Source organism: Diadema antillarum, unplaced genomic scaffold (assembly GCF_040938485.1).
Source record: "Diadema antillarum isolate AM-2024a unplaced genomic scaffold, OU_Dant_1.0 scf00000119, whole genome shotgun sequence".
Classification (NCBI taxonomy): domain Eukaryota; kingdom Metazoa; phylum Echinodermata; class Echinoidea; order Diadematoida; family Diadematidae; genus Diadema; species Diadema antillarum.
In genome coordinates, this window is record NW_027271008.1 from 1,082,129 (window position 1) to 1,108,165 (window position 26,037).

Consider the following 26,037-nt stretch of genomic DNA (forward strand, 5'->3'; position numbering starts at 1 on the left):
CGGCAGTTTTGGACTGTAAAATGTCAAAGTTTTCAATCTCGCTCGCTGGCATTTAGTCGTAATGCCATTCTCCTAAAGTTGCTGCCAGTAATTGCTGGCAGTTCCACCCGGTGCGCCCCCCCCCCCCCCTTACTGCAAAAAATATAGCTACAAACGGCAGTTTTGAGACTGTAAAATGTCACAATTTTCAAGCTCGCTCGCTCCGCTCGCTCGCATTTAAATTCTCCTAATATTGCTGCTAGTAATTGCCAGCAGTTGCGCCCGGTGTGCCCCCTCAATTTCGAAAGCAAAAAAAAAAAAAAAAAAAAAAAGATATAGCATCAAACGGCAGTTTTGGGACTGTAAAATGTCAAATTTTTCAAGCTCGCTCGCATTTAATCGTTATGCAATTCACCTGATGTTGCTGCCAGTAATTGCCAGCAGTTGCGCCCGGTGGCATGCGCTCCACCCCCCCCCCTTAATTTCCAAAGCGAAAAAATATGGCTAAGAACGGCAGTTTTTAGACTGCAAAATGTAAATTTTTCAAGCTCGCTCGCATTTAATCGTTATGCAATTCACCTGATGTTGCTGCCAGTAATTGCCAGCAGTTCCGCCCCGTGCGCTCCCTCCCTTTATTTCCAAAACGAAAAAATATGGCTAAGAACGGCAGTTTTTGGACTGTAAAATGTAAAATTTTCAAGCTCGCTTGCATTTAATCGTTCTGCAATTCACCTGATGTTGCTGCCAGTAATTGCCAACAGTTCCGCTCTGTGCGCCCTCCTCCCTTAATTTCCAAAGCGAAAAAATATGGCTAAGAACGGCAGTTTTTGGACTGTGAAATGTAAATTTTTCAAGCTCGCTCTCTTCGCTCGCTCGCATTTAATCTTTATGCAATTCCCCTGATGTTACTGCCAGTAATTGTCTGCAGTTGCGTCCGGTGCCCCCCCCCCCTTAATTTCCAAAGCGAAAAAATATAGCTACAAACGGCAGTTTTTCTACTGTAAAATGTCAAAATTTTCAAGCTCGCTCTCTTCGCTCGCTCGCATTTAATCGTTATGCAATTCACCTGATGTTGCTGCCAGTAATTGCCAGCAGTTCCGCCCGGTGCGCCCCTCTCCCTTAATTTCCAAAGCGAAAAAATATGGCTAAGAACGGCAGTTTTTGGACTGTTTATGTAAAATTTTCAATCTCGCTCTCTTCGCTCGCTCGCATTTAATCGTTATGCAATTCACCTGATGTTGCTGCCAGTAATTGCCAGCAGTTCCGCCCCGTGCGCTCCCTCCCTTTATTTCCAAAACGAAAAAATATGGCTAAGAACGGCAGTTTTTGGACTGTAAAATGTAAAATTTTCAAGCTCGCTTGCATTTAATCGTTCTGCAATTCACCTGATGTTGCTGCCAGTAATTGCCAACAGTTCCGCTCTGTGCGCCCTCCTCCCTTAATTTCCAAAGCGAAAAAATATGGCTAAGAACGGCAGTTTTTGGACTGTGAAATGTAAATTTTTCAAGCTCGCTCTCTTCGCTCGCTCGCATTTAATCTTTATGCAATTCCCCTGATGTTACTGCCAGTAATTGTCTGCAGTTGCGTCCGGTGCCCCCCCCCCTTAATTTCCAAAGCGAAAAAATATAGCTACAAACGGCAGTTTTTCTACTGTAAAATGTCAAAATTTTCAAGCTCGCTCTCTTCGCTCGCTCGCATTTAATCGTTATGCAATTCACCTGATGTTGCTGCCAGTAATTGCCAGCAGTTCCGCCCGGTGCGCCCCTCTCCCTTAATTTCCAAAGCGAAAAAATATGGCTAAGAACGGCAGTTTTTGGACTGTTTATGTAAAATTTTCAATCTCGCTCTCTTCGCTCGCTCGCATTTAATCGTTATGCAATTCACCTGATGTTGCTGCCAGTAACTGCCAGCAGTTCCGCCCGGTGCGCCCCCCTCCCTTGATTTCCAAAGCGAAAAAAATATGGGTAAGAACGGCAGCTTTTGGACTGTAAAATGTAAAATTTTCAAGCTCGCTCGCATTAAAATAATCGTTATGCAATTCACCTGATGTTACTGCCAGTAATTGCCAGCAGTTCCGCCCGGTGCGCCCCCTCCCTTTATTTCTAAAGCGAAATAATATGGCAACAAACGGCAGTTTTTGTTTTTTTTTTGTTTTTTTTTTTTAACTGTAAAATGTCAAAATATTCTTGAGCTCGCACGCTCCGCTCGCTCGCATTTAATTGTTATGCCTTTCTCCTGATGTTGCTGCCAGTAATTGCCGGCAGTTGCGCCCGGTGCGCCCCCCCCCCCCCTTTATTTCCAAAGCGAAAAAATATAGCTCCAAGTGGTAGTTTTTTTTCACTGTAAAAGATGAAATCCTAGCTACGCCGGTGCCCTTTTCCCGCTTGGTTTCCCTCAACAACAGTAAAAGTCTAGGGATTGAGAGCTTCCTATATTCCAAATGTCGGTTAAAAAAAAAAAAAAAAAAAAAAATCTCGTTACATTAGGGTCAAAACGCACCCCCCTTGAAAAAAAGCTGGTGACGCCCCTGGTATAATCCTCTGTTTTTTTTCCCTTAAAGAAAAAAAAAAGAAAGAAGAAAAGGGGGAAAAATCAAATAATAATGAGATTTTAAAAGCTGAAAAAGATATGGAGCTAGATGATGATGATGATGATGATGATGATGATGGTGTTGATGATGGTGTTCCCAGATGAAGAAGGGGGAAGAACAATCAGAAGCAGCGAAGAAAACTATGGTATGGTAGAGGTATAATACATGAGGAGTATGTTATACAAAAACATTTTTAAAAAGGGACTGAGAGCGTGGGGAATGGAGTAGGGGAGTAAGGGGGAGAATGGTCGGGGTTAAGGGTAGTCTGGGTGGTTTTTGTTGTTTGTTTGTTTGTTTTTTGTACAGGATAAAACTTCAATCAATTGATATTTAAAGTTGGTTAGAATGAATGTTGAAAAGAAAGTTTGTTTGTTTGTTTGGTTTTGGGTTTTGTTCGTTTGTTTGTTTGTTTGTTTTTTTGTTTGTTTGTTTGTTTTTTGGGGGGGTTAGTAATTTAGATAATACAGTTCGTAATGTAATGAAAGAATAGCGGTTAATCAAAAAGAGAATGTGGGGTTAGTAGTGAACAAATTGTAAAAAAGAGGTATGTACACTGTATATGGATTGTGTTTTATGTCTGGTGAAAAATGCATCAGAGTGTAAAGATTACGAAATTGATGTTAAAACTCGATATAAATCGGTTTATATAATTTTGTTTCCATTTATGTAAAATCATGACTACTAAATCGATAAAAAGACTTTTTTGTATATATCTGTTTTTACATTTTGTTTCCAATTGATGAAAAATCATGATTACGAAATCACGATGTAAAGATTTCTTTTTGGTATAAATTTGTTTGTACATTTTGTTTCCTATTGATGAAGAATAAAATATTCTTTAAAGCAAAAAGTGAGAATAATTACATAGCTATACTAAGGAAGATGCCGATGTAGTGACAAAGTTAATTCAGAGGCACCTACTCCTGTTTTCCTCAATTCACAGTGGCCTGCAATAATGACCTATAATAACATATTACCATATTATTTATTAGTGGAAAATTAAGCAAAGAAAATGAGATTCCATCGGGATTCGAACCCGAGACCTCCGGATGCTAGCCCGGTGCTCTACTGACTGAGCTATAGAAAGCCCTAGTTCATTGTCCGTCCCAGAAACCCTAAATTCTCATTGCTCGAGAAAAACAGTTTTTTTTTCTGTTTTTGTTTGTTATACATACTCAATAAGCTGCATCACTTCGGTGATCCGTCGCATTTATCCCCAAGTTGAATATTATCCTTCGGGTTTATGCCAGGTTCAAGTGTGTACGCGTGTGTCACATACAGACACACTGCTATAGCTTCTGACCATTCGAGCATTGAGAATTTAGCCGGGGTTTCTGGGACGAACACTGAACTAGGGCTTTCTATATAGCTCAGTCGGTAGAGCACCGGGCTAGCATCCGGAGGTCTCGGGTTCGAATCCCGATGGAATCCCATTTTCTTTGCTCAATTTTCCACTAAAATATTAATTTCTGGTCAGTTTTTCTGTTTTCGTATCTTACCATATTCACAGTTACTGCAATACAGACAAGATAATTGCCCCAGAGCAATCAGCTGGTTTTATGAAATCTGATAAACAAGTAGGCCTATCATATCTAGTTTGATTTATTTTAAGGTAAAGAGTAGCCGAGTAATTTTCTGGACAGATCACTTAGCTAGGCTGAAAAGAAACAATTTTGCCACTTTTATGATTTTACAATGTGATTTGGAAAAATGTGTTCTAAAACGTGTCTATAAGCAGCCTGTATACCAGACCCCCCCCCCAAAAAAAAAAAAAAAAAAAAAACACCACCAACCAGATACCAACAAACATGCGCAGTCGTGCATTCCACTGCATTAACAAACTGCCCATGACTATCAAACGGTATAGTATCTTTTTAATCTTTTCAAAATGACGGATTCCTCAAAACAGTACATTGTACTGTAAAAAAAAAAAGCACACACCTACCATGTGCAGTGCTCTTAATTTGTGCGTTTTTACCATTTTGCCTGTTTGATGTTATATCAATGCTGGTTGCGCTGCATCGAGCCTCTGTGAATGGCAAGCACGTGTAAATCAGAATTTCGAATGTAATCTGACAAATATGTTTTTGTGATGATATGTAAAATGGTTTATTGTAAAGCGCATAGGGAATATTGATCTCTTATTTTTGCTACGGAAGCAGCTTAATTGTCGTCATCATCATCATCACCATCATCACCATCATCATCACCATCATCACCATCATCACCATCATCACCACCATCACCACCATCACCACCATCACCACCATCACCACCATCACCACCATCACCACCATCAAGACCACCACCATCATCATCATCATCATCATCACCCATGGTCTGACCCACGTTTTCAAAAGTGGGGGCCCACTTCAGACTGCCACTTCCGGGTTTCATCAGCTGACAAGCAAAAAAAAAGGGGGGGGGGTTCTTCAGCGCAACTTTAGTTCCTAAGGTTCTGTAGGGTGCCACCATCCCACCATCATCACCATCGTCACTATCATCACCATCATCACCATCACCATCACCATCACCATCATAACCATTATCACCATCAACACCATCACCATCATCACCATAATCAACACCATCATCATCATCAGCAGCAGCAGCAGCATTGACTAGGCCTCTAACTGGCACTGATTACTTTGTAACGGAGCTCTATCTAGCAGCCGCTGCGCTGCTCACGAGCCAGAACGCGCCCTCTATGACACAGTTCATGAATTCAAGTGGTACGAAACTACGAACGAAAGTACAGTTACTTTTTGCAGCGGTCGGCGGTGGTGATGGTACACCGGTGATGATGTCTCTTAGAACTAATAAACATTGTCGACGTCAGTGATTTTTACACTGCAAGTTCCTCTACCAAATGGGTCAGGAGTAAGACAAGTGGCGTATCTCGCAGTTACATGTTAATTGTCATCCACTCTGAAAGACAGCGTTCGCAGTTAGCGAAGAGGTTGTCGTCGCGACTTAGCTGCTCAGCAACTAACCTCCGGATACCTCCCAAGGACTGCATCGGCCGCTTCCCCAGTGCTCTCCGAGCAGGGCCCGTTGGAGTACGGTCGTCGACAGCTACTCCACGCATCGTGCGTGAGTGAGGATTTCATACAGATCAACACACACAGGTGGGAGACGAGAGTGTACTTCAAGGCATGCCATAACTCTTCATTAATTCTGTGTTGTGAAGCTCTGGCATGGATTTGGTGTATACATCAAATGTGACGTGTTATCCCGGGGCGCTCCTTACGACCTTAGCTTTCACGTGTGTTCATTTGGATTAGAGATATTTAGACATCAATAATAATATCATTCATGTGATATGATACTGAGTGATAATATTGTGTATGTAGAAATACTACAGAATAGAAATGAAGACAGATGGTTTGCTTACATAACATGGTTTATTTTTTAGGTGTTTCATTTGGGTGCAACTGAGCATCTTAGAGTTAGATACAGATCTGTATTGTCGTATCTACCTCCCTCTCATCTGATGACATTTGCATTTAAGATTGGTCACTTTATTATTTTCAGTGTTCCAATCTCTTACTTGCCTTTACTTCAGCTCCAACATTAGCCTCCATCAACGCCGACAATCACCATGGCTTTCAAGAATCCCTTTTCTGCGGACTCGGCTATGAGTCTGGTCTTCAACTCTGTCATGAGCAGCATTCCACACACGGAGTCCTACATGTGGACTGTGCGCAGGGAAAAGCCCCAGAAGTATGCAGCCATGGCAGTCATTGCGCACGCAGACTTGATGAGGGTCTACCGTGATGAGAAGAGCAAAATCTTTGAATGTGTGCTACACCCACCGGTAGAAACCACAGAGGTTCACAGGTGAGGTGCATTGCCATTGTTAATAACCATTTCTTGTCTTAAACCCAAAGGTTCCAAAACAAGAGATATGGCATTAGGGTCACCAATCCTGCAGAACTGTGCATACATGTTTCCAGAAAGGCATTCAGAAAATCGTGGATCCACATCGCTGTCAACATAAAACACCTGACCTATTCCTTTTACCGCCACAGACCTTTCCCTTAGTTACCCATTGAAGACTAGTCCCGAGTATACTCGGGCAGGTGTCTATGGGAATCCTGTGTCATTGCTAAATCAGCTCGTCCTCAAGGGGTTAACAATGCCATCAAAACCCATCTTTTAAAAAAAAAATGCTGGCAAAAACCTAATCTTGGTAAAGGTAAAAAAGTCATGAGCCGTTCAGTTAATTTCAATGAACTCCCTTTTCGCCATAAAATTTTATTCCAACACTCACACATCTTATTTTTTTCAAAGGAAATATGGATCAAGATGTTCATAAGAATTATTGTTCATTGCTTTTAATGCTTATTACAATCAGGTTTATTTCTGCAACAGATTATGAGTTCAGGAAACTGTCATTTCTGATTTGGAGAGACAATGCCCACCAGATATGACTTCTTCAAACTCTCCTTCATCTTGAATTTTAGGCCCGGATGTGGGACAAATTCATCATGTCAGGATTTGAGATTCAGCAGTTACCTCATTCACATAGAGCGAATAAATCTACTTGTAAAAACTTATTTATGTCAGGATGAGAATCAGTAGTCATAATTCACACATTTGCAACTTGTAAGATTTATGGCAGCGTGTTTGTGTCTCTTTCCAGCTTATTCCGGTTAACGAGTGAAGATGACGCCCTTGCCAGGTTCATACTGCTCCATCAGTACCTCCAGCCGTTCTTCAACATCTCACCTCGACTTCATGACATCACCACTCTACAGAAGCTCAGCGATTTATCACGCAACTCAGACGACTTCTCACCAGCTCATTTGGCAGTTCTTGCAAAGCTCAGTGACACCTTCATGGGACCCGAAATATTAAAGTGAGTTTGTTTCAGTATTAATTTTCTTTGAATGTTACAGGAATATCCACAAGTCAAGGTGATTAAATGATAAACTTTCCTTGTGTTAACCCTAAAAAGACTGGGGGGGGGGGGGGGGGCCTAAAAGGCCCCCCTCAACATTTCGCGCGATCACTCTGCAACACGCAATGCTCTCGCCGCGATGCTCTATGACTTTTTTCTTTTGAGTTTCCCGCACATTTTGACACCAAATTTGTGACGCCCGGGGGTACGGTTCTGAAGTTACATAACTTTTTGTACATGCACGTGAGGCCGAAAACGGCTCAAAAATGTGATTTTGTGTACAAAGTCAATGCAAATTGAGTTTTTTCACATGGTTCATATAAATATGCTTATTTTTACTTTCAATGGCTAAAATTAATTTGTTTTAGAATTATTATGCTTCAAAAAGTGTCTGCCACAAATTTTGTTTAAAAAAACAACAAAAACAAAAGGTTGAAAAAACAAAGAAATACATAAGAAATTCATGAAACAATAAAATAAATAAGAAATTAATTTTGATACCGAATTTTTTTTCATGTACATTTGCTAAGAATGCCACAAAGAATAATTACACCAAAAATGAGCACTTCTGGAGCTTAATTTACTGATTTAGATCAAAGAGACTGATTTCTCACATATATTAGCATAATTAATCAAAATAAAATAAAAGAAGATTATTTCGGAAAATTTGAATACACGCTCTTGTAGATTACATCGCACACTACCATTGTGCAAATTTCCGCGGCGATTGCGCGATCCACGGCCGAGATCTTAAGGGGGGCCCTTTAGGCCCCCCCCCCCCCCCCCCCCAGTCTTTCGAGCTACCAAAATATACGTAGCCCAGTCTTTTTAGGGTTAAGCTTTTTGAAGGGAAACTTATAAATGCTTCCCTTAAATTGCCACTAATGCCTTTGCAGGAGACCTACTTGTAGATGATTTGCAAACTTCTGTAGGTTTATTTAGGAAGCAAGCACAACCAAAACCAAGCATGAACAAAACAAAAACTGTACAAATGCCCCATGTGACACTCCATAGTAGAAGGATTTAAAATCAAATCTATCGGATTAACTTTTAAATCTGTCCTTGGCTGTGGGTAGTGACCAGCAGATAATGTCATAGAATAGATCTTTCATTGGTTAGCAAAGCAATGAATCCAGAAAGGTTAGAAATCAATCTCTTGTAGATTTTTTTCTCATGTCTTTTCAGTTTATTTGTCACTCTTGAAGGAATTGACAAGTATTCTTTTAAATCTAACAGAACTATGTGTTAACCCGGTGAGGATGAACTGATTTTGCTATGATATAAATTTTCTCATCTACCTGCCCAAGTATACTTGAGAAGTTGAGACTTTAATATCTTCAACAGGTTAAATCCACAGAAGAATTTGAAATATGTGAAGTTCAGTTGGATTGCAGTAAAATGTAATGCTCCTTTTCTTCTAAATTCATTTAGATTCCTAGTCATATTTCATAGGATTGATTAAGCAGTGACATTAATCTTTCAGGATCAATATTTATTATTCCCTTTTCAAACCAAAAGAGGACTACTTTACAATGGTGATACAAGTATAAGAGCTAATTCGGGTGTACAATTATAATAATCTGAATTTGATTACTTGTACAATCAAGTGCTAATGCTAAAAAGGAAGAACTCATATTCCCTAATATTGCAATTTCCAGGTGGTTTAAATCAAAATATGAAAAAATTATCAGATTTTACTACGCATAGGACAAAATTGTAACCTGCAAAGACTAGTCAAGAGTATTCTCGGGCAGGTGTAAATGGGAAATGCGTGTTTATGGGCTAAAAATTGTTATTTTCCGGAGGTGATTTAGTTGAACTTACAATCTGCATGTCCCTGTAGAAAAGGAAAGGCTGTGTGAGAAAGCTAGACAACATCAAATGGGACATACAGCGATACTAGCAACAGCTGAAAAGTGGTCACTTGCGATACACTGAGATAGAGAAGAGGGCAGTAGTGGCATCATTTTTTTTTTTTTTTATTAGTGAAAAAGAAAAAAAAAAACTTTCTTGACTTGAATCTTTTACTAAATTTCACCTCAGTCTACCAAAACCTTGTACACAGCCAGGTTATCATAAAATACTTTTGGTAGACTTTCTACATCCTGGATCATGTTCACTACAGCTTCAGCTCTGTTGCAGCTGTCCTCCTTGCTGTTGATATTGGACGATACACTATGTACGTAGATGGCTATGTCTTCTTGCAAGGCACAGAGATCCCCTGAAACAAAATCAAACATAAAGTAGAGACGAGTTTACAATTTCTAAAGGCATGTGATATATCCGAGGAAGAGTTCCTTAGAAATAGCTCTAGGATTGGAAGACAAGTACTGTAAAACAAGGAATGTTCACGTGCACTTTATTTTCACAAATTTCGCGAGCGCCAAGATTCGCAAAATTAAAATGCACGCGGAATTTCTTATCTACACTATATGCTTTGAACGCCAGTGGCAATTCGCGAAAATTTCATGCCACGAAAAAGGCTGTCGGCTCCAATTCGCGAAAATTTCGTGCCACCAATATATCATGTTTTACAGTAATGATTATAATGCCGCATTTCACAATTTATTCCCCCCTCCCAAATTTTTCATTTCACTTCATTCTGAAATAAAGGAGTATTGTGGACAACATCATGTGGTACAAGAGTTTCACATATCATCTTATTTGGAATTTAACTCACATTCCCCTGAAATTTTCTAATCAAATTGTGGGTAATCCTTGTTTTCCATGTAATCTTTTCTGCCACAGACACATCAACAGCCAGAAATGTGTGGGAGGAAAGACCCCTCTCCTTCTGGCCATTGAGTGCGGTTCTAAAGAGAGTGTAGCGCAGCTGCTGCAGTGTGGAGCCTCGATAGACATCGTGGATAGCAAAGGAGAGAATGCGTACCATTACGTTGCCCGCTTACCAAGATATGGTGATGTTATCATGAAGGTAAGTTCAGTGATGCCATTCCTCATCTTTTTTCTGTTGACTTGCACTATTGTGTTCAAGGCGATCATGCAATTCATTTAATGTAACTGTTAGCAGCTGACTACCTTTTTGTCTTTTTCACTTCACTTTTCTTTCAAGTGGAAAAGTTGATAGCTTAAAGGGGATGGCTAGTAACTATCAGTGGGAATCAGTGGGAATGCTGAGGGATGATTGTTCCAATCCTTGTAGGATTCATTTAAGAGTACATTATATATCCATTCTTGTGTGAAAATTATTTGCTTCAGAGTGGTCTCATATTCAAGTAATGTGCAGTTTAATGTTTCCAGGTAAGCGTCCCTGGTCAGTGACGGGGCATTAGTCTGCACATTACTTGAATATGAGACCGTTCTGAAGCAAATCATTTTTACACAACAGTAGATATATAATGTACTCTTAAATGAATCCCACAAGGATTGGAACAATCATCCCTCAGCATTCCCACTGATTCCCACTGATCGGTTACTAGCCATCCCCTTTAAAGTGCAACACATGTTTGATAATAAACTATGTCATTTCTCGCAATAAGAGTCAAGAGGGAAAGCTCACTTAGCCAACTTCCAACTCCTCAAAACTCCATGAAAAGCTTCATTCATCCGTGTTATTGATTCAGATTCTGCCAAAGAGGAAAGAACTGCTGGACAGGCCCAACCAGGCTGGACAAACAGCCCTGCTCCTCGCCTGCCAGCTGGAGAGGTTTGATGTGGCAGTCAGCATGGTCAAAGCTGGGGCCGCAGTGGACATGACCGATAAAGTTGGCTACCCCATTCATTATGCCCTGAAACGGTGCCACTTAAAGTAAGTCTAAGTAATGGTTTCAAAGGCCACAGGAAGTTTGGGAAAATTTATCCTAATATATCTGTGCTGATAATTTTTTTTTTTTTTTTTTGAGGCTTATGTTGTCATAGGGAGTTCCTGTGTTTGTCTTTTCTTTTTGGATTCATTGTTCAGGTTTATGTGCTTGAAATATGGTTAATTCATCGTAGGTAGTTTGTGTGCACTTCTTGATTCATTGTTCAAGTTTACGTGCTTGACATGTAATCAGTGCATTGAAGAGAATCTAGAATGACTATGAATCACAGAATTTTCTTTTAATATATTTTATTAATAGGGAATATCAGACCTTGCATTAGCCATGCAAGTGTTTAACAGTGAATATTGAAAGGGGGAAATTGTCTTCACAGTTGATATTCTTGCTAAACTTGAGTCTTCTTATCTTTATCTCTGTATTGTCATGTATACATCACATGTAAGTTATTCTTGTGTAAGCTTGATTGAAGAAAAAAGATTGATTTCAGAAAATGCTTTGGTACCAAACTCCTTTCCAGTGCTGCACAAGCAATATTTGACAACCATCGTCACCACGGCAAAGTGCCCTGTTCCAAACATGGTGGCACTCCGCTGCACTGGGCCAAGAGTTCGGACTTCATCAAGCTGGTCCTGGAGCAAGACCATGACATCAACGCCATGAGCAAGACCAAAGACACCGCCCTCAACATCATGATCAAGCGCAACCGACCGCTGTGCGCCCTCACGTTGGTTACCAGCGGGGCTGACCCCAACATTCCCGACAGCAATGGCAACATGCCTCTTCACCATGCTGTCAAGGTAACATCACAGTGTTTACTCTAGTTTATGTCCTCAAATCCCAAACTCACATCTTAAAGGGGAAGTCAACCCTTAAAATTAGTATGATTGAATAGAAGCAGAAAAATGAGAGGAACATAACAGCAAATGTTTGTGCTAAATTCTGATGACATCTGAGCAAGTTCTGACTTTTTTGAATTGATCAGTCAAGCACGAATTGGCAAGTCAGTAATGTAGCATATGAGCTCACCATCCATTTGCACTGTTCATGAAATTCCATAAAGTCTCTCTTGTTTTCATCATTGATGATGGGGTATACTTTTTTGCATTTACAATGATTTTATTACAAGGGTGAATGTAGGAATGGAAATTTACTTGATGGGAATATGAAAATTTCTTCTCTGTATTAGAGAGTAAATAGGGATTGAGCGCTCATGTGACATCAGAGAATTGCCAATTTGTCTTTGATTGATCACATCTTCAAAAAAACAACAACAACTAAACTTTCTCAGTTTTCAGCAGAAGTTGCCCAAACTTTCATTGTCTTATTTCTGTAATCTGATTCTATTTACACAAACTACTTTTCCAGGTAAATTTCCTCTTTTAAGTGTCATTATTTGCATCCCAAGGAGTCATAAAATGGATACCAAAATGACTTGAAAGGTATTGTTGGAATTGTTGTCTTAGGTTGTCACATTGATAATGTAGCTCAAAATACTCTAACTAACATGACATGTAAATTACCGGTCTCAAAGACACTAGTTGTTAGAACATAGCAAGAGATAGATAGATAGATAGATAGATAGATAGATAGATACATACATACATACATACTTGTACATACATACATACATACATACATACATACATGCATACATACATACATACATACATACATGCATAGATTGATAGACAGATAGATGGATAGATTGATGGATAGATAAATAGATAGATAGACAAATAGAGAGAGGGGTGGGGTTCAGATCGAAAGGAACTACTCAGTATTATCAGTCAGAGGCAGAGCTATGGAATTTTCTTTCCAATTTCTTCTTAGAATAAAGATCTCCAAGTCCTTCATCTGCTGCTCTCGTTCGGTGCTGACGTCAATGTTGTGAATCACAAGGGTGAATCTCCCAGGCACTGGGCTGCAACAGACATACTCAACACCATTGGAGGAATGATGGGTAAGGTCTAATGGTCCTTTAGGTTTCTTGAAGGCATGTCAAATGGGACCGTTCAGCTCAAAACTAGCAAAAAGTTGCAGATTACCATTCTGTGTACCGATCATTTGGGTTTACTGAATCAAATCTGTAAAATTTGTCTTACCTGGGAGAGTAATCATTTCTCTACCTAGGCTACAGTCAAACTTTGACAGCTTGATAGGACAAACTAAAATCGAGGTGTTGGCAATTTTTTTTTTTTCTGGACTATATATAAATTTTTTTTTTCCTCTTTTATTTTTCCAGACAGGTGCTGCTTTTACTTGGAAGTAGAATATGTTTTCATTCATCTTGAATCATTCATTATGATTCATTTAAATTGAATTTAAAGATCTTTAAATCCTCTTTTTACTTTTCATATGAAACTGCACCTTCTAACTCTCTCTTGGTTGAAACACTTTTTGAGTGGGTTGGGATGGTCCAGTTTTAACAAGTTATACATAACTTTTAAGCTTAGAGCTCACTATTTTATAACTATGCAGAAAAGTATGAATTAATTTTGACCTAATTTTTTGTGAGTTTTGAGCTGGGTGGTCACGAATGATTTCAACTTCTGAATATAGTGAGATAAAAATAAAGTTCTACCAATGTTGTTTTGTAAAAATTATACCCATGCGTAATGAAAAGGATAAACACTAACAAATAAATAAACATCTTTATTGATTTGTTTGTGTGACCTTGATTTAAATGTATTGCTCAGGTCATTTCACAAGATTATTGTTTAATGTACTGAAACCTCATTTCGGGGGAAGACCTCCCGCCCCCAGATCTATTTGAAAGCTGAATAGAAATATATTTACATGACAAATAATAGTTTTCTCTAATGAGTAAGGTCTAATGATACTTCCTGTTTCTTGCAGGCATGTCATATGATTTCAGCTTCTGATTGTCATGAGAAAAAAAAAGTTCTACCAATGTTGTTTTGTAAATTTCTGAATCACCCAAACTATACCCAGGCCTGGTGAAATGGATAGAACAAAGACTATGAATTGTGACCCACTCAAAAATGATTGATTATGAGCCATTCATTGGCCTTCTGAAAATAATTGTTTAGTGAGCTGCTATGCACTATTGCAGTAGGTATTCAAAACACACACAAAAAAATAACAACTTTATGGGTTTGTGGTTTGACCTAGATTTAAATGTATTGTTCAGCCAATTTCACAAGATTTTTTCATTTGTATGTTTGTTTGTTTTTTGCTTATGTTCTATCACCTCATTTCAGGGGGAAAACCTTTCCACCCCCAGTCCCTTTAAATCTGAATAGAAATGTATTTATGTGACAAATGAAAGCTTTACTTGGATGTTATGCACCATTATAGTAAGTATTTAAAACAAACAAACACACACAAACAAACAACTTTATTGGTAATGTGTGTGGCCTTGAATTAATGTATTTCTCAGGTAATTTTGCAAGATTTTTATTTATTTTTTAAATGTATAATTGCCTCATTTTGGGGGAAACCCCCCCCCCCCCACCCCCAGTCCTCTTTGAAAACTGAATAGAAATGTATTCATATGACAAATAATAGCTTTACCGCAATATGCTATATTGTTATGCCTGTAGGAGGCATTATGTTTTTGGGTTGTCCATCCCTCCATGAAATTACAATGTTTTCTTCATGCAGCTTAATGTACCATTGAAATGGCTCAGTGTATACGCTTGATTAAACTTGGTATATATGTTTGTTACTGCACAATGTATTCAGGAAAAGTTTTGGGTCATTGGGTCAAAAGTCAATAGAAAATATTTAAATGTCACTGTTTTTGTCCATATTTTGAAAATGGCTAAAAGTATTGTCATGAAAATTGGTGTTTTTCGAGGTAGTGTTTATTTGTCAATCATGAAATCACTGTTTCACATTGGCAAGATGTTCTCTAGACCTATTGGGAAAATCATGCTCTATAGAGGAGGCATACTATTTTTAGTTCCACATTTGCTGTCATATTAAGAAATGTCATAATCTAGCATTATGTGTCATGCTAGTTGTTTTGATAGCTGTATGTATTTCCTGTTGTTGTTTTGCAGGTATCAACTCAGAGGTGATATATACTCTTCACGAGTTTGGAGCGGAGCGTTGCAAACCGGGCACCAAGGGCTGCCAAGGGGGATGCAAGCATGGTGGTCAATATAATGGCATGGCCCCGAAGAATGATGTTGACCAGATCGATGCCGGAGCAAAGGGTGAGACGTGATCCATGATACTGTTAAAACTTCCCCTGTTCTTTGTTTGTGTTTGCCACTTGGCACAACCGTTGGCATGCTTTTCAGCTGATCATCAAGGATGTCCAGATAGTAATGAAAAGGAATTACCAACTCCCATAATCCCTTCTACATCATAGCTGACTTCCAGAGGAAGTAACTGTGTTATTGTTGAATCTGAGCAGGCTTGACTGGTGGCTTTAATTACATCTAGGGTTTGGGGGTTGTTGTGTTCATTTTTTGTCCCCGCCGAACGAGTTCGAGCAGGGGACTATGAAACGGGCTCTGTACGTGTGTGTGTCCGTGTGTCCGTCCGTCCGTCTGTCCGTGCGTCCTTGTGTCCGTCCGTGTGTGCGTCCGTGTGTGATCAAAATCTTCAATTTGCTACTTCTCTGTCATTTATGAGCCAATTTTGATTCTGTTTGCTTTATATGATAGCACTACATGGGAGCTTTGAAACTTCTACACAGAATTTCAGTCGTGACCTTTGACCTTGACCTTTGACCTATATTGTACATTTTGCTACAAAATGCTACTCCTTCGCCATTTCTAACCCGATTTCGATTCCGTTTGCTTTATGTGATGGCACTAGGTGAGGGCTTCAAAACTTCTACACAGAATTTTGACCTTTGACTTCTTTGACCTTTGACCTTGATTTTTGACCTGTATTGTACATTTTGCTACAAAATGCTACTCCTTCGCCATTTCTAACCCGATTTCGATTCCGTTTGCTTTATATGATGGCGCTAGGTGAGGGCTTCAAAACTTGTACACAGAATTTTGACCTTTGACTTCTTTGACCTTTGACCTTGATTTTTGACCTGTATTGTTCATTTTGCTACAAAATGCTACTCCTTCGCCATTTCTAACCCGATTTCACTTCCGTTTGCTTTATGTGATGGCACTAGGTGAGGGCTTCAAAACTTCTACACAGAATTTTGACCTTTGACTTCTTTGACCTCTGACCTTGATTTTTGACCTATATTGTACATTGGCTACAAAATGCTACTCCTTCGCCATTTCTAACCCGATTTCGGTTCTGTTTCCTTTATGTGATGGCACTAGGTGAGGGCTTCAAAACTTCTACACAGAATTTTGACCTTTGACTTCTTTGACCTTTGACCTTGATTTTTTACCTATATTGTACATTTTGCTACTAAATGCTACTTCCGGCGGGGACATATATTACGCACCGCGTAATTTCTACTTTTCCTTGTTGTTTTAAAGGTAACAGTTTGTCTTTTAAAAAAAAAAAAAAAACATTGCTTGAAAAGTTACAGCTGTCTGAGTTGGCATTTAAAAGGTCAACATATTAGTGAGTTTCTACATACATTAAACTCAAAATCTAACCAAGCATGAGGAGACATATTTCATTATTGGAGGGAGGGGAGAGGAGGAAAGGGGTTGTCCACCATCTTTTCTTTGAATTAGCTACATAAAATCTAATTGCAAATCACAGAATTTTGCTTGCAATATATACACAAGTGATCTTTTTTGTACTCCAAAACAGAGGATGTTTATGTTTCAGTTTGCTCTGTCAATTGCTATGCAGAGAGAGAAAAAAAAAAAGACAAGGATGATATCTTTGGTTGCTTGCAGAAAACATGAATGGCTGTTGTGAAGTATCAACAGGACTGTATGTTATATGATTTAGATATTCTGTTTTTTATTCTCAGTTGAACTACAGTCTTCATCAATCTGTTGTAGAGATTAGTCCTTCATTCAAAGTTATCTTCTTGCAGATTGCTGTCTCCCTGTATTATAAAATCAACATTTATGGCTCACTTTGCCTGCCTGTTATGAAACCTTATGTGTATATTCATGTGACAATTACTAGTACCATGTACAAAAGATTTCTTTGAGAAAAATCCATGGGGAAAAGCTACGAATATTATGTATCGACATGATCTGTCTCACATGGAATCATACTGGTATTCAGTGAACTTCTTTTGTTGACCTCTCAGCGTTGAAACTACTGTAAAAGTGGATGTTTTCATTTGAGTTATTTTCGCGCTCGGCTGGGTAAGATGATTTTCGCATGTTTTTAATTCCATGGAATCAAGACATTGAACACTGGAACATATGGCAAGCACAATTATGGGAGTGCTTTTATTTTCACGCTAGTTTCTGGTTGCGTGAAATGCACAAAAATTTTAACACCTCAAAAATTTTCACCTTTACAGTAGATGAAGTTTGTACTCTGAAATGCTCTTAAATTAATAATTCCACACAGTTGCAACAATCACTTCTCTGAGTAATGGGTTCCCGTATTAATCTTTCTGGAATGCAGTATACGACAAATACCTGACAGAGTGTGTCAATGAAACATGCTCAGCAGTCTCGACCCAAAGACGGCCACTACCTGGTGGTGTCGATGCTCCGGATAGCGCTGCCATGGAAACTGATGGCTTGCCAGACCCATCCTGTCGGCGTTCCAAGGATACGGTGCTCTGTCTCGATGGAGGCGGAATCAAAGGGCTCATTTTGACGCAGCTTCTGGCTGCCATCGAGAAGGCGTCTGGGAGAAAAATCACAGAAATGTTTGACTGGATTGTTGGAACCAGCACTGGAGGGATCTTGGCCATAGCGCTGTCTCAGGGTAAGAGCCATGCATACTTCTGACTGGATAGTAGCAAGATTTAGCTTGAAGGTCTGTGGGTGTGTCTGTATTGGTGGCAAACAATAATAGTCACTTAAAGGAGACCTCCGGATGATTTTCAAATTTTTACATTTGAACCACTATAAATTAGTTATACTAAAGAGAGAGTTTCAGAATTTACGATAATTGGGATGAAGAATAAGAATATTTTCAAAATTTATAACAAATTGCAATGAACAAGGATGATAACATGGCAGAGTCACCTTAAGGATGCATGAGTTGGGGCTCAAAGAAGCAGAACAAAAGAAGAATGCATGCATTGATTATGCACAGGTGAACTCGCAAGCAAGCAGTTTTGTAATGGAATTACACAGCTACATTTCTGAAATGTGTGAGTCTCCTATATCATCATCCTTGTTCAGCGTAATTTGTTTAAGGTTTTTCAAAATATTGTTTCTCTGCTCAAGAACCACAATAAATTCCACAAATCTATCATGGAGTCATTGATTTATGTACTACATGATGTGAAATTACAAAAATCGTCTGGAATGCCCCTTTAAGTGCAATAGGTCATATCAACGCAATTAGCACTTTTGAACAGTGAGTAATTAAGTATCTTGCAAAGGCGTGTGAATTTTGCTACTCTCAAACCTTTTTGACTCCTGGACTTGCATACATATTCCTTTTAGGTTACTCTGTGGAAGAATGCAGGAAGCTGTACATGGGACTAAAGGATGAGGTTTTCGTTGGTGGGAGGCCGTACAATTCAGAGAAGCTGGAACAGTTCCTGCGGGATGCATTTGGAGCTGACACGCCTATCGACAAGTTCAAGTATCCAAGGTATGTCATGTTCAAGTGTCAATGTTCAATATCTAAAAAATAATAATGATAATAAAAAAAAGTTATTTGTATGGCACATATCACAAAAAAAAAAAAAAAATCATTTGATATCTCTTTGCACATTGAGGGAAGGAAAATAAAGAAATGAAGGGAAATAGATATGAGAGAGAGAGAAGGGAAAACAAGGTAAGATAAAAAGTGACAAAACTTAGATATATTGTGTATCAACAAAAAGCCTAGTAATATTGACAATAGAAGGGATATCCCCATTGACATTAAGATGTGAAACAATTATTTGGTTAGCACTCATGCTCTTTTTAATCCAGGTACAGGTCAAAGTACTTGTGTATGCAAGATCTAATCTAAAATATCACTATGAATTGGTTGTGCAGATGACGTTGTTATTAGTTGATAAAATGCCAGTGAAAAGTGAAACCTGATATCGTCTGGTGTCATGTGTGTAAAGATGCCTGAGATTAGTATGTGTGTATTGTAATATGTCTTAAGATGTAGCCTGCAGTCCATGAATATGAATGCAGAGAAAATACAGATCGTCACTGGGGTGTCAGTACCTCGTATACAAAATGTCAAATATTCAGCAGACCAAAAAAACATGGTAGCCAAAGCGCTAAATCAAATGGGAGAGCCTCTCCTTTGTCATGCCATGGTGGCTTCATTTTGGGGGTAAGACAGCTAGGATTTTGACAGGACATCACTGAACTGATTATCTGACCATTTATCCAAAAAAAGTTGTTTTAACCAAAATTTGAGATACAAGATCTTGTCATCCCAGCAACGAAATATCTCTTCATGGGTTAATCTTGGTACACTCAAGTTCAAAGTCTGAGACATCTCGGTGGCGAAACATGGGAGAAGAGGAGATAAGAAGCTCTGCAGATCAGTACAGTCGATACAATTAATGGCAGTGCTAAAATGTCAATATTGCAAGTAAGCATCATTTTTGTTAAACATATCTAATATTTTCCTGAGGTGTGTCGTAAACTGACAACACTTGTACAATCTCTTCTCTCGTCTCCTCCAGAATAATGGTTTCTGGAACTCTTGGGGACAGGAGCCCGCCGGCCCTTCATCTCTTCCGGAACTATGAAGCACCGGAAACGTCGTCAGCGTGGATAGCAGCCAACCAACCTCCTTTCCAACCTGTGCTCAAATCCTCAGGTGAAGACCAGTTTGTTGCCATGGTGATATGCCATCACCATCCACCAATTTTGTTTTGTTCCAAAATTATTTTTGGTTGTAAACAGGACATAGCCACTCATCATTTCAATCATTTTTATGACCATGATTTGTAGATACGGTTCCATGACATATGCTTCTGCGATAGTTGCTCCCATGAAATTTCTGCACACTAAGCCAAACAAAACCCTAACCCTAATCCTAATCCTCATATCAACCTAAACATGAAACCCTATCACAACTCTAACCCTACCTTAAGTCCTTGGAGATAATGAGACCAGAGCACTTGTGGCTGGAGCAAATGTTGTGTCACCGTAAATACAGTGCACTCCCGTTATAATGAACATGGTTATAACGAAAGTCCAGTTTACAACGAAGTAAATATTCAGGCCGCAACATTATCCACTCTATGTATTTTTGTTGCTTATTTTTTCGGTTATAACAAAATTTTGATATAACGAAAGAGAACAGCTGGTCCTGCGGACTTAGTTATAATGGGAATCCCCTTTTCAAATTACCAAAGCCAGAAGCTCTCACAATGAAAATGTACACATTGATCCAGTGAATGGACAGATTAGTGAAACACTCATCAAAGATTTGAAAAAGAAATAAGATGATCCATTAAAAATTTATGGATTTTTTTACAGTCTTATAACGAAAGAGAACAGCTGGTCCTGCGGACTTAGTTATAATGGGAATCCCCTTTTCAAATTACCAAAGCCAGGAGCTCTCACAATGAAAATGTACTCATTGATCCAGTGAATGGACAGATTAGTGAAACACTCATCAAAGATTTGAAAAAGAAATAAGATGATCCATTAAAAATTTATGGATTTTTTATAGTCTTTGTCAATTCCGTGTGTTGCTGTCTCTAAATGGATCTCATGACAGTTTGTAATGTCAAAGCAAAAGAACAATAGAAGATTTACAAGGAATTTCTTATGATTTATTTTCTGTGATGATATTGAAAGAGTGTATGACCTACAATTTTAGCTCTTCCAGAAGGCATGGATAGTGATATTTACCTTCACATATCTCATCCACAGGTGAAAGGAATATGTGCTTTTTAGACACTTTTTAGATGGGGCAAATTTCAGATAGGGCAAATTATTTGTTTTAAAGGGCCCCATTTTTCTCTCTCTTCTTTTCTGTAAAACACAACAACAACTTTTCAGACACACAAAAATTAAGATTTGTGAAAAAAAAAAGTTTTATGTTTTCTTTAAATGTCATTTTGCATTCAATGAATCCACAGGTATGTTCAGGGAAACAGCTCCTGTAATAGTTTGTTTCTACTTCAGTTCTGCCATATCACTACACTGGCTAGCTGACTTACCCTGGGGAAAGATGTCATCTGTTTCTAATCTGTTTGTTGTTGTCACTGTTATTGCGTTTAGTGATGTCATTGTTGTCTTTGTTTCCATTGTAATTGGTTTAAAAAAAAAAAATTTATCTTGGTCTAAACTTACAACTGTATTAGTGGAAAGATGAGCACAGAAAATGGGATTCCATCGGGAGTCGAACCCGAGACCTCCGGATTGCTAGACCGGTGCTCTACCGACTGAGCTATAGAAAGCCCTAGTTCAATGTTCGTCCCAGAAACCCTTAATTCTCAATGCTCGGGTGGTCAGAAGCTATAGCAGTGTGTTTGTGTGTGACACACACGCACACACTTGAATCTGGCATAAACCCGAAGGATAATTCAACTTGGGGATAAATGCGAGGGATCACCGAAGTGATGCAGCTTTTTGTCAAGTTAAGTAGCTGTCTATTAAGAGCCACATGTGCTTACTTTACCATGCATAATGTCTAGCATGGGAAACAGTGTAATATCTGGATGATATAATGATATGTTTTCCATCATCATTAGAACAACTCGCATGGCGTGCTGCACGTTCCAGCGGAGCTGCTCCTACGTACTTCCGACCAATGGGACGCTTTCTGGACGGCGGTCTGATTTCAAATAATCCAACGCTAGATGCGCTAACTGAAATCCAGGAATTCTACATGTACAAAAAGTCACAGGTGTGTGCGTATATTTGCTGGTTGTGTTTGATATTTAAAAGTGTTCTTCTGTGCATTTTAAAGTCCTCATTCACCAAAATGGACCTTAACTGGCCTTTTAGTAACCTGAGGATGACTAAACAAGCATGTAACAATGATTGATTCATAATCATACTGAGATTTTCTGTCTGAAGGGGTAACCGTTACTCTTTAGACAACCGAGGACACAATCAACCCTCAAAAAATCAAAGAAACTGCAGGTGATCCTGTATTTTAGCTCGAAATAACGATAAATACATTCTGTTTTGACTCTGGACAACCTCTCAAGGCCAAGTTTAGTGGCAGATATCAGCTATTAAAGAAGGGTTTGCAAATTATGACCATTTTCTGCAAATGGGGAAAAAAAAATTGACACTTGACATTCGACAAAACTGGATCTTAGATTGTCTTGCAGCGAATATATACTGACTTCCTGACTTGGTTTTGTGAATAGAAGGAATTTGATTTCTTTCTAGCTATGATATACTATTAAGTACGGTCATAGATCCAAGCAGTGTGTAGACAAACTCATAGAAAGTCATAGCATTTATGAAAATGAATACTGTAAAAGTGGAAATGTTCGCGTTGAGGAAATTTTCGTGCATTCCCCACAACCTTAAACTAGTGTGAAAATAAAAGCGCCCTTATATTTTTACTTGCTATATGTACCACCATGTAATGTCTTGATTCCATGGAATTAAAATCACGCAAAATTCATCTTACTCGGCCGAGTGCGAAAATTTACTCACCCGAAAATATCCACTTTTACAGGTGTGAATAAGTTCTCTTCTTATTCTGTAACGAAGTAATAAATGCACGTCCCCAAATTTTCTTTGCAACTGATTGACAAATTGCCCTACATCGACGTAAATAAGCACTGAATTGATCAGTGTTTTAGTAGTAGCCATGATAAAAAATCATGGGCGTACATACTCAAGCAGGATTCGAACCTACGACCTCCTGATCACTGGACAGGCGTCATCTCCATTAGACCACCGAGCTTTCGCCCGACAGCAAGTGTTGGTTCTAATCCTTATAGCATGCAGCGGGTACTGCTTTTGTTATTCAAATTCATGAAAATTCTTCCGTCGAGGTGTTTTCATTGCAACTGATTGACAAATTGCCCTACATCGATGTAAATTTTCTTCTGATCTATTTTGTGCCTTCTAGGGTGAGGAAGCACGTCAGATAGGACTGGTGGTGTCCCTGGGCACTGGACTGGTTCCCCTGAAACCCATCTCTCATGTGGAGATTGTGAGACCAAACAGTGCTGTGGACCTGATTGGGGCGGCCAAGTCCCTGGCGGGCGGGGCCAACCTAGTGGACATCATGGTGGAACAGGTGAGAAGGGCCCTGGCCCGCTGGATGCGAGATTCATCTAGGATTCATTATTGGCAGTCAAATAGTGTTGTCATTGGACTGATCAGGAGCATCCTCCTTCCTAATTCTTCCTTTTAACCCAAAGACTGGTTGTAGCAGAAGTTTTGTGAGTAATGGGACTTTAAAGTAGGAGGAATTTTTGTTTGTTTGTGTGTATTTATCCACCAATGGACAGAATATCTTGATAAACAAATACTTGAAATGCTACATAAAATACTTTCATTCTCATATATGCAGCATTTGTATAGACATTTTGAACAGAAATAGAACATTTTGTGATTATCATGTTCCATCAAATGAACGAGTCTTGAATTTACAGTAAAGTCAAACCTGTCTATAGCGGCCACCCAAGGGAGACAGAAAAGAGTGGCTGCTTTAGAAAGGTTATCAGACATTTTGTGTGCATTGCATTGTGAACAATGCCAGTATTGATCCAGTTCTTGCACAGTAGCATGATCAGGCCTACTTCAAGCAAGATTTTCACTATCAAGTGCATTACTATGACTTAAAGATAATAAAGAAAAGTTTTGGTACCTCAAAAGTTTCCCTGAATTTCCTTGTCTTGGTTTGTGTTTCACGTTAAAGTACATTGTCTGTGAGAATTACTTGCCCCAAAGTGCTCTCATGTCTTAGTAATCATGCAATAATGGTTTCGTACCAGAGCTGTCGCCGTACGGCGTCGATAAATATTGTACGAAACCACTGACTGCGACCAGCAGCGTGCAGCCCATTGTACGCATAGCTAGCTGTGACCAGCAGCCCCATACGCATAGCGTAATGGGGCTTTGCATTGTAGCATTCAGGATCATGACAGAATTAGTATCGTGGGTAAATGGCAACTTAAAATCCAAAAATTTCTTTGATTTGAAGACTTTCCAATTAAGTTGAAGTATTGAAAACAGGCTTCGAACAATGTTTGGTTCTGCAAATAGTCCCTTTCTTTTCGGATTGATGACTGAATGTGACTCGGTCGAGAGGACCTTGGGAGAGCTACTACACTGACTACTACTGCCAGCGCATGCGCACACAAACATCTTATCCGTTGATGGATTTGAAATTTGTGCGCATGTGATGTGTTCGCATGCACTGGCTGTAGTATTCAGTGTATGGTAGCTCTCCCAAGATCCTCTCAACCGAGTCACATTCAGTCATCAATTCGAACAGAAAGGGACTATAGGCAGAACCAAACGTTGCCCGAAGCCTGTTTTCAATACTTCACCTTAATTGGTAAGTCTTCAAATTGAAGAATTTTTGGGATTTTAAGTTGACATTTATCCTGCGATACTAAATCTGTCATGATCCTGAATGCTATAATGCGAAGCCCGATTACGCTATGCGTATGGGACTGCTGGTCGCTATGCGTATGGGGCTGCTGGTCGCAGTTAATTGCATGATTACTAAGACATGACAGCACTTTGGGGCGAGTAAGTCTCACAGTGTTAGTTATATGAAAGGTACTTTAACCTGAAACACAAACTAAGACAAGGAAATTCAAGGAAACTTTTGAGGTACCAAAACTTTTTATTATCTTTAATGGTGGGTGAATGTAGCGGTGGCCATGACTGAACGCTAGCCACGAATAATAGGCACTGCTGCAAAATGGAAAAACGTGTTGAATTATCGGCTCAGCTGCGGCTCCGTATGGGTCTGTGGCCGCTATAGACAGGTTAAAGCCCCGGGTTAAAGTCTACCATGGGAGGCAAAATTGGTGGCTGTTGGCCGCGTTAGACAGGTGGCCGCTATACATACGGTCTATAGCATGGCTTTTCTCCTAGGGGGATTTTTCAGTGGCCGCTTACGGCAGGTGGCTGCTATAGACAGGTGACCGCTAAGGCAGGTTTGATTGTATGTAGATAGTGTTCTGATTTGCCTCTTGTCTTTTGTCGTCCTAAGGTGTGTGATTCTCGGATGCGGTCTGTGGACCGAGCGAGGGCATGGTGCCACTCCATAGGAGCACCCTTCTTCCGCCTCAGCCCCCCGTTGAGTGCAGACATCTCCATGGACGAAACAAGAGATCACATGCTGCTCAAAATGATGTACGACACGCAACTCTACATCCAGAAGAACAAGGACAAGATTGCGCAGTTGGCAAATGTGGCGAATTCTTTGTGAGGACGCCGTAACAAACCTAGATGACCACATCATGTGCCATAGACTGACATAAAGTATATATTCGTCAAACCTATTATCACAGCAAATTAGCATTTCGTTTTGTAACTGCTTTAATATGTGACTCCTAGAAATTAATTAGACTCTGCTTTTGTGCAAGATTTTCTCAATAGAACAAGTGCAATGACATATATGCCTTATTTTTTTTTTTTGTATGAGAGTGTTCATAATGATCATAACATTCTCATTGTTTCTTTGATATGTTATTCAGACAATTTTGTGTGATTTTTGTTAGCTGAAGATTTTCATTATTATCACATTTACCCTCTGCTATTCCAAGGCTCAGAGTGTGTGATAGGTAGTAGCGAAAATCATAAATGATTTGAAAGTTCTCACATTTGTTATTGACCTAGATA

At 39.3% G+C, this 26,037-nt stretch overlaps 1 protein-coding gene across 1 annotated transcript; it reads left to right on the forward strand.

The window, feature by feature from the left end:
* Positions 1–5,441: 5,441 nt before the first annotated feature.
* LOC139719994 (85/88 kDa calcium-independent phospholipase A2-like) lies at positions 5,442–25,797 on the forward strand. Its single transcript, XM_071631371.1, has 14 exons — positions 5,442–5,697; positions 6,135–6,409; positions 7,215–7,430; positions 10,221–10,407; positions 11,057–11,241; positions 11,772–12,051; positions 13,085–13,214; positions 15,280–15,435; positions 17,744–18,052; positions 18,742–18,892; positions 19,935–20,071; positions 21,960–22,114; positions 23,303–23,473; positions 25,406–25,797. Exons 2-14 carry the CDS (start codon positions 6,171–6,173, stop codon positions 25,622–25,624), a joined length of 2,535 nt encoding a protein of 844 aa, XP_071487472.1. The 5' UTR covers positions 5,442–5,697; positions 6,135–6,170; the 3' UTR covers positions 25,625–25,797.
* The last annotated feature ends 240 nt before the right edge of the window (positions 25,798–26,037 follow it).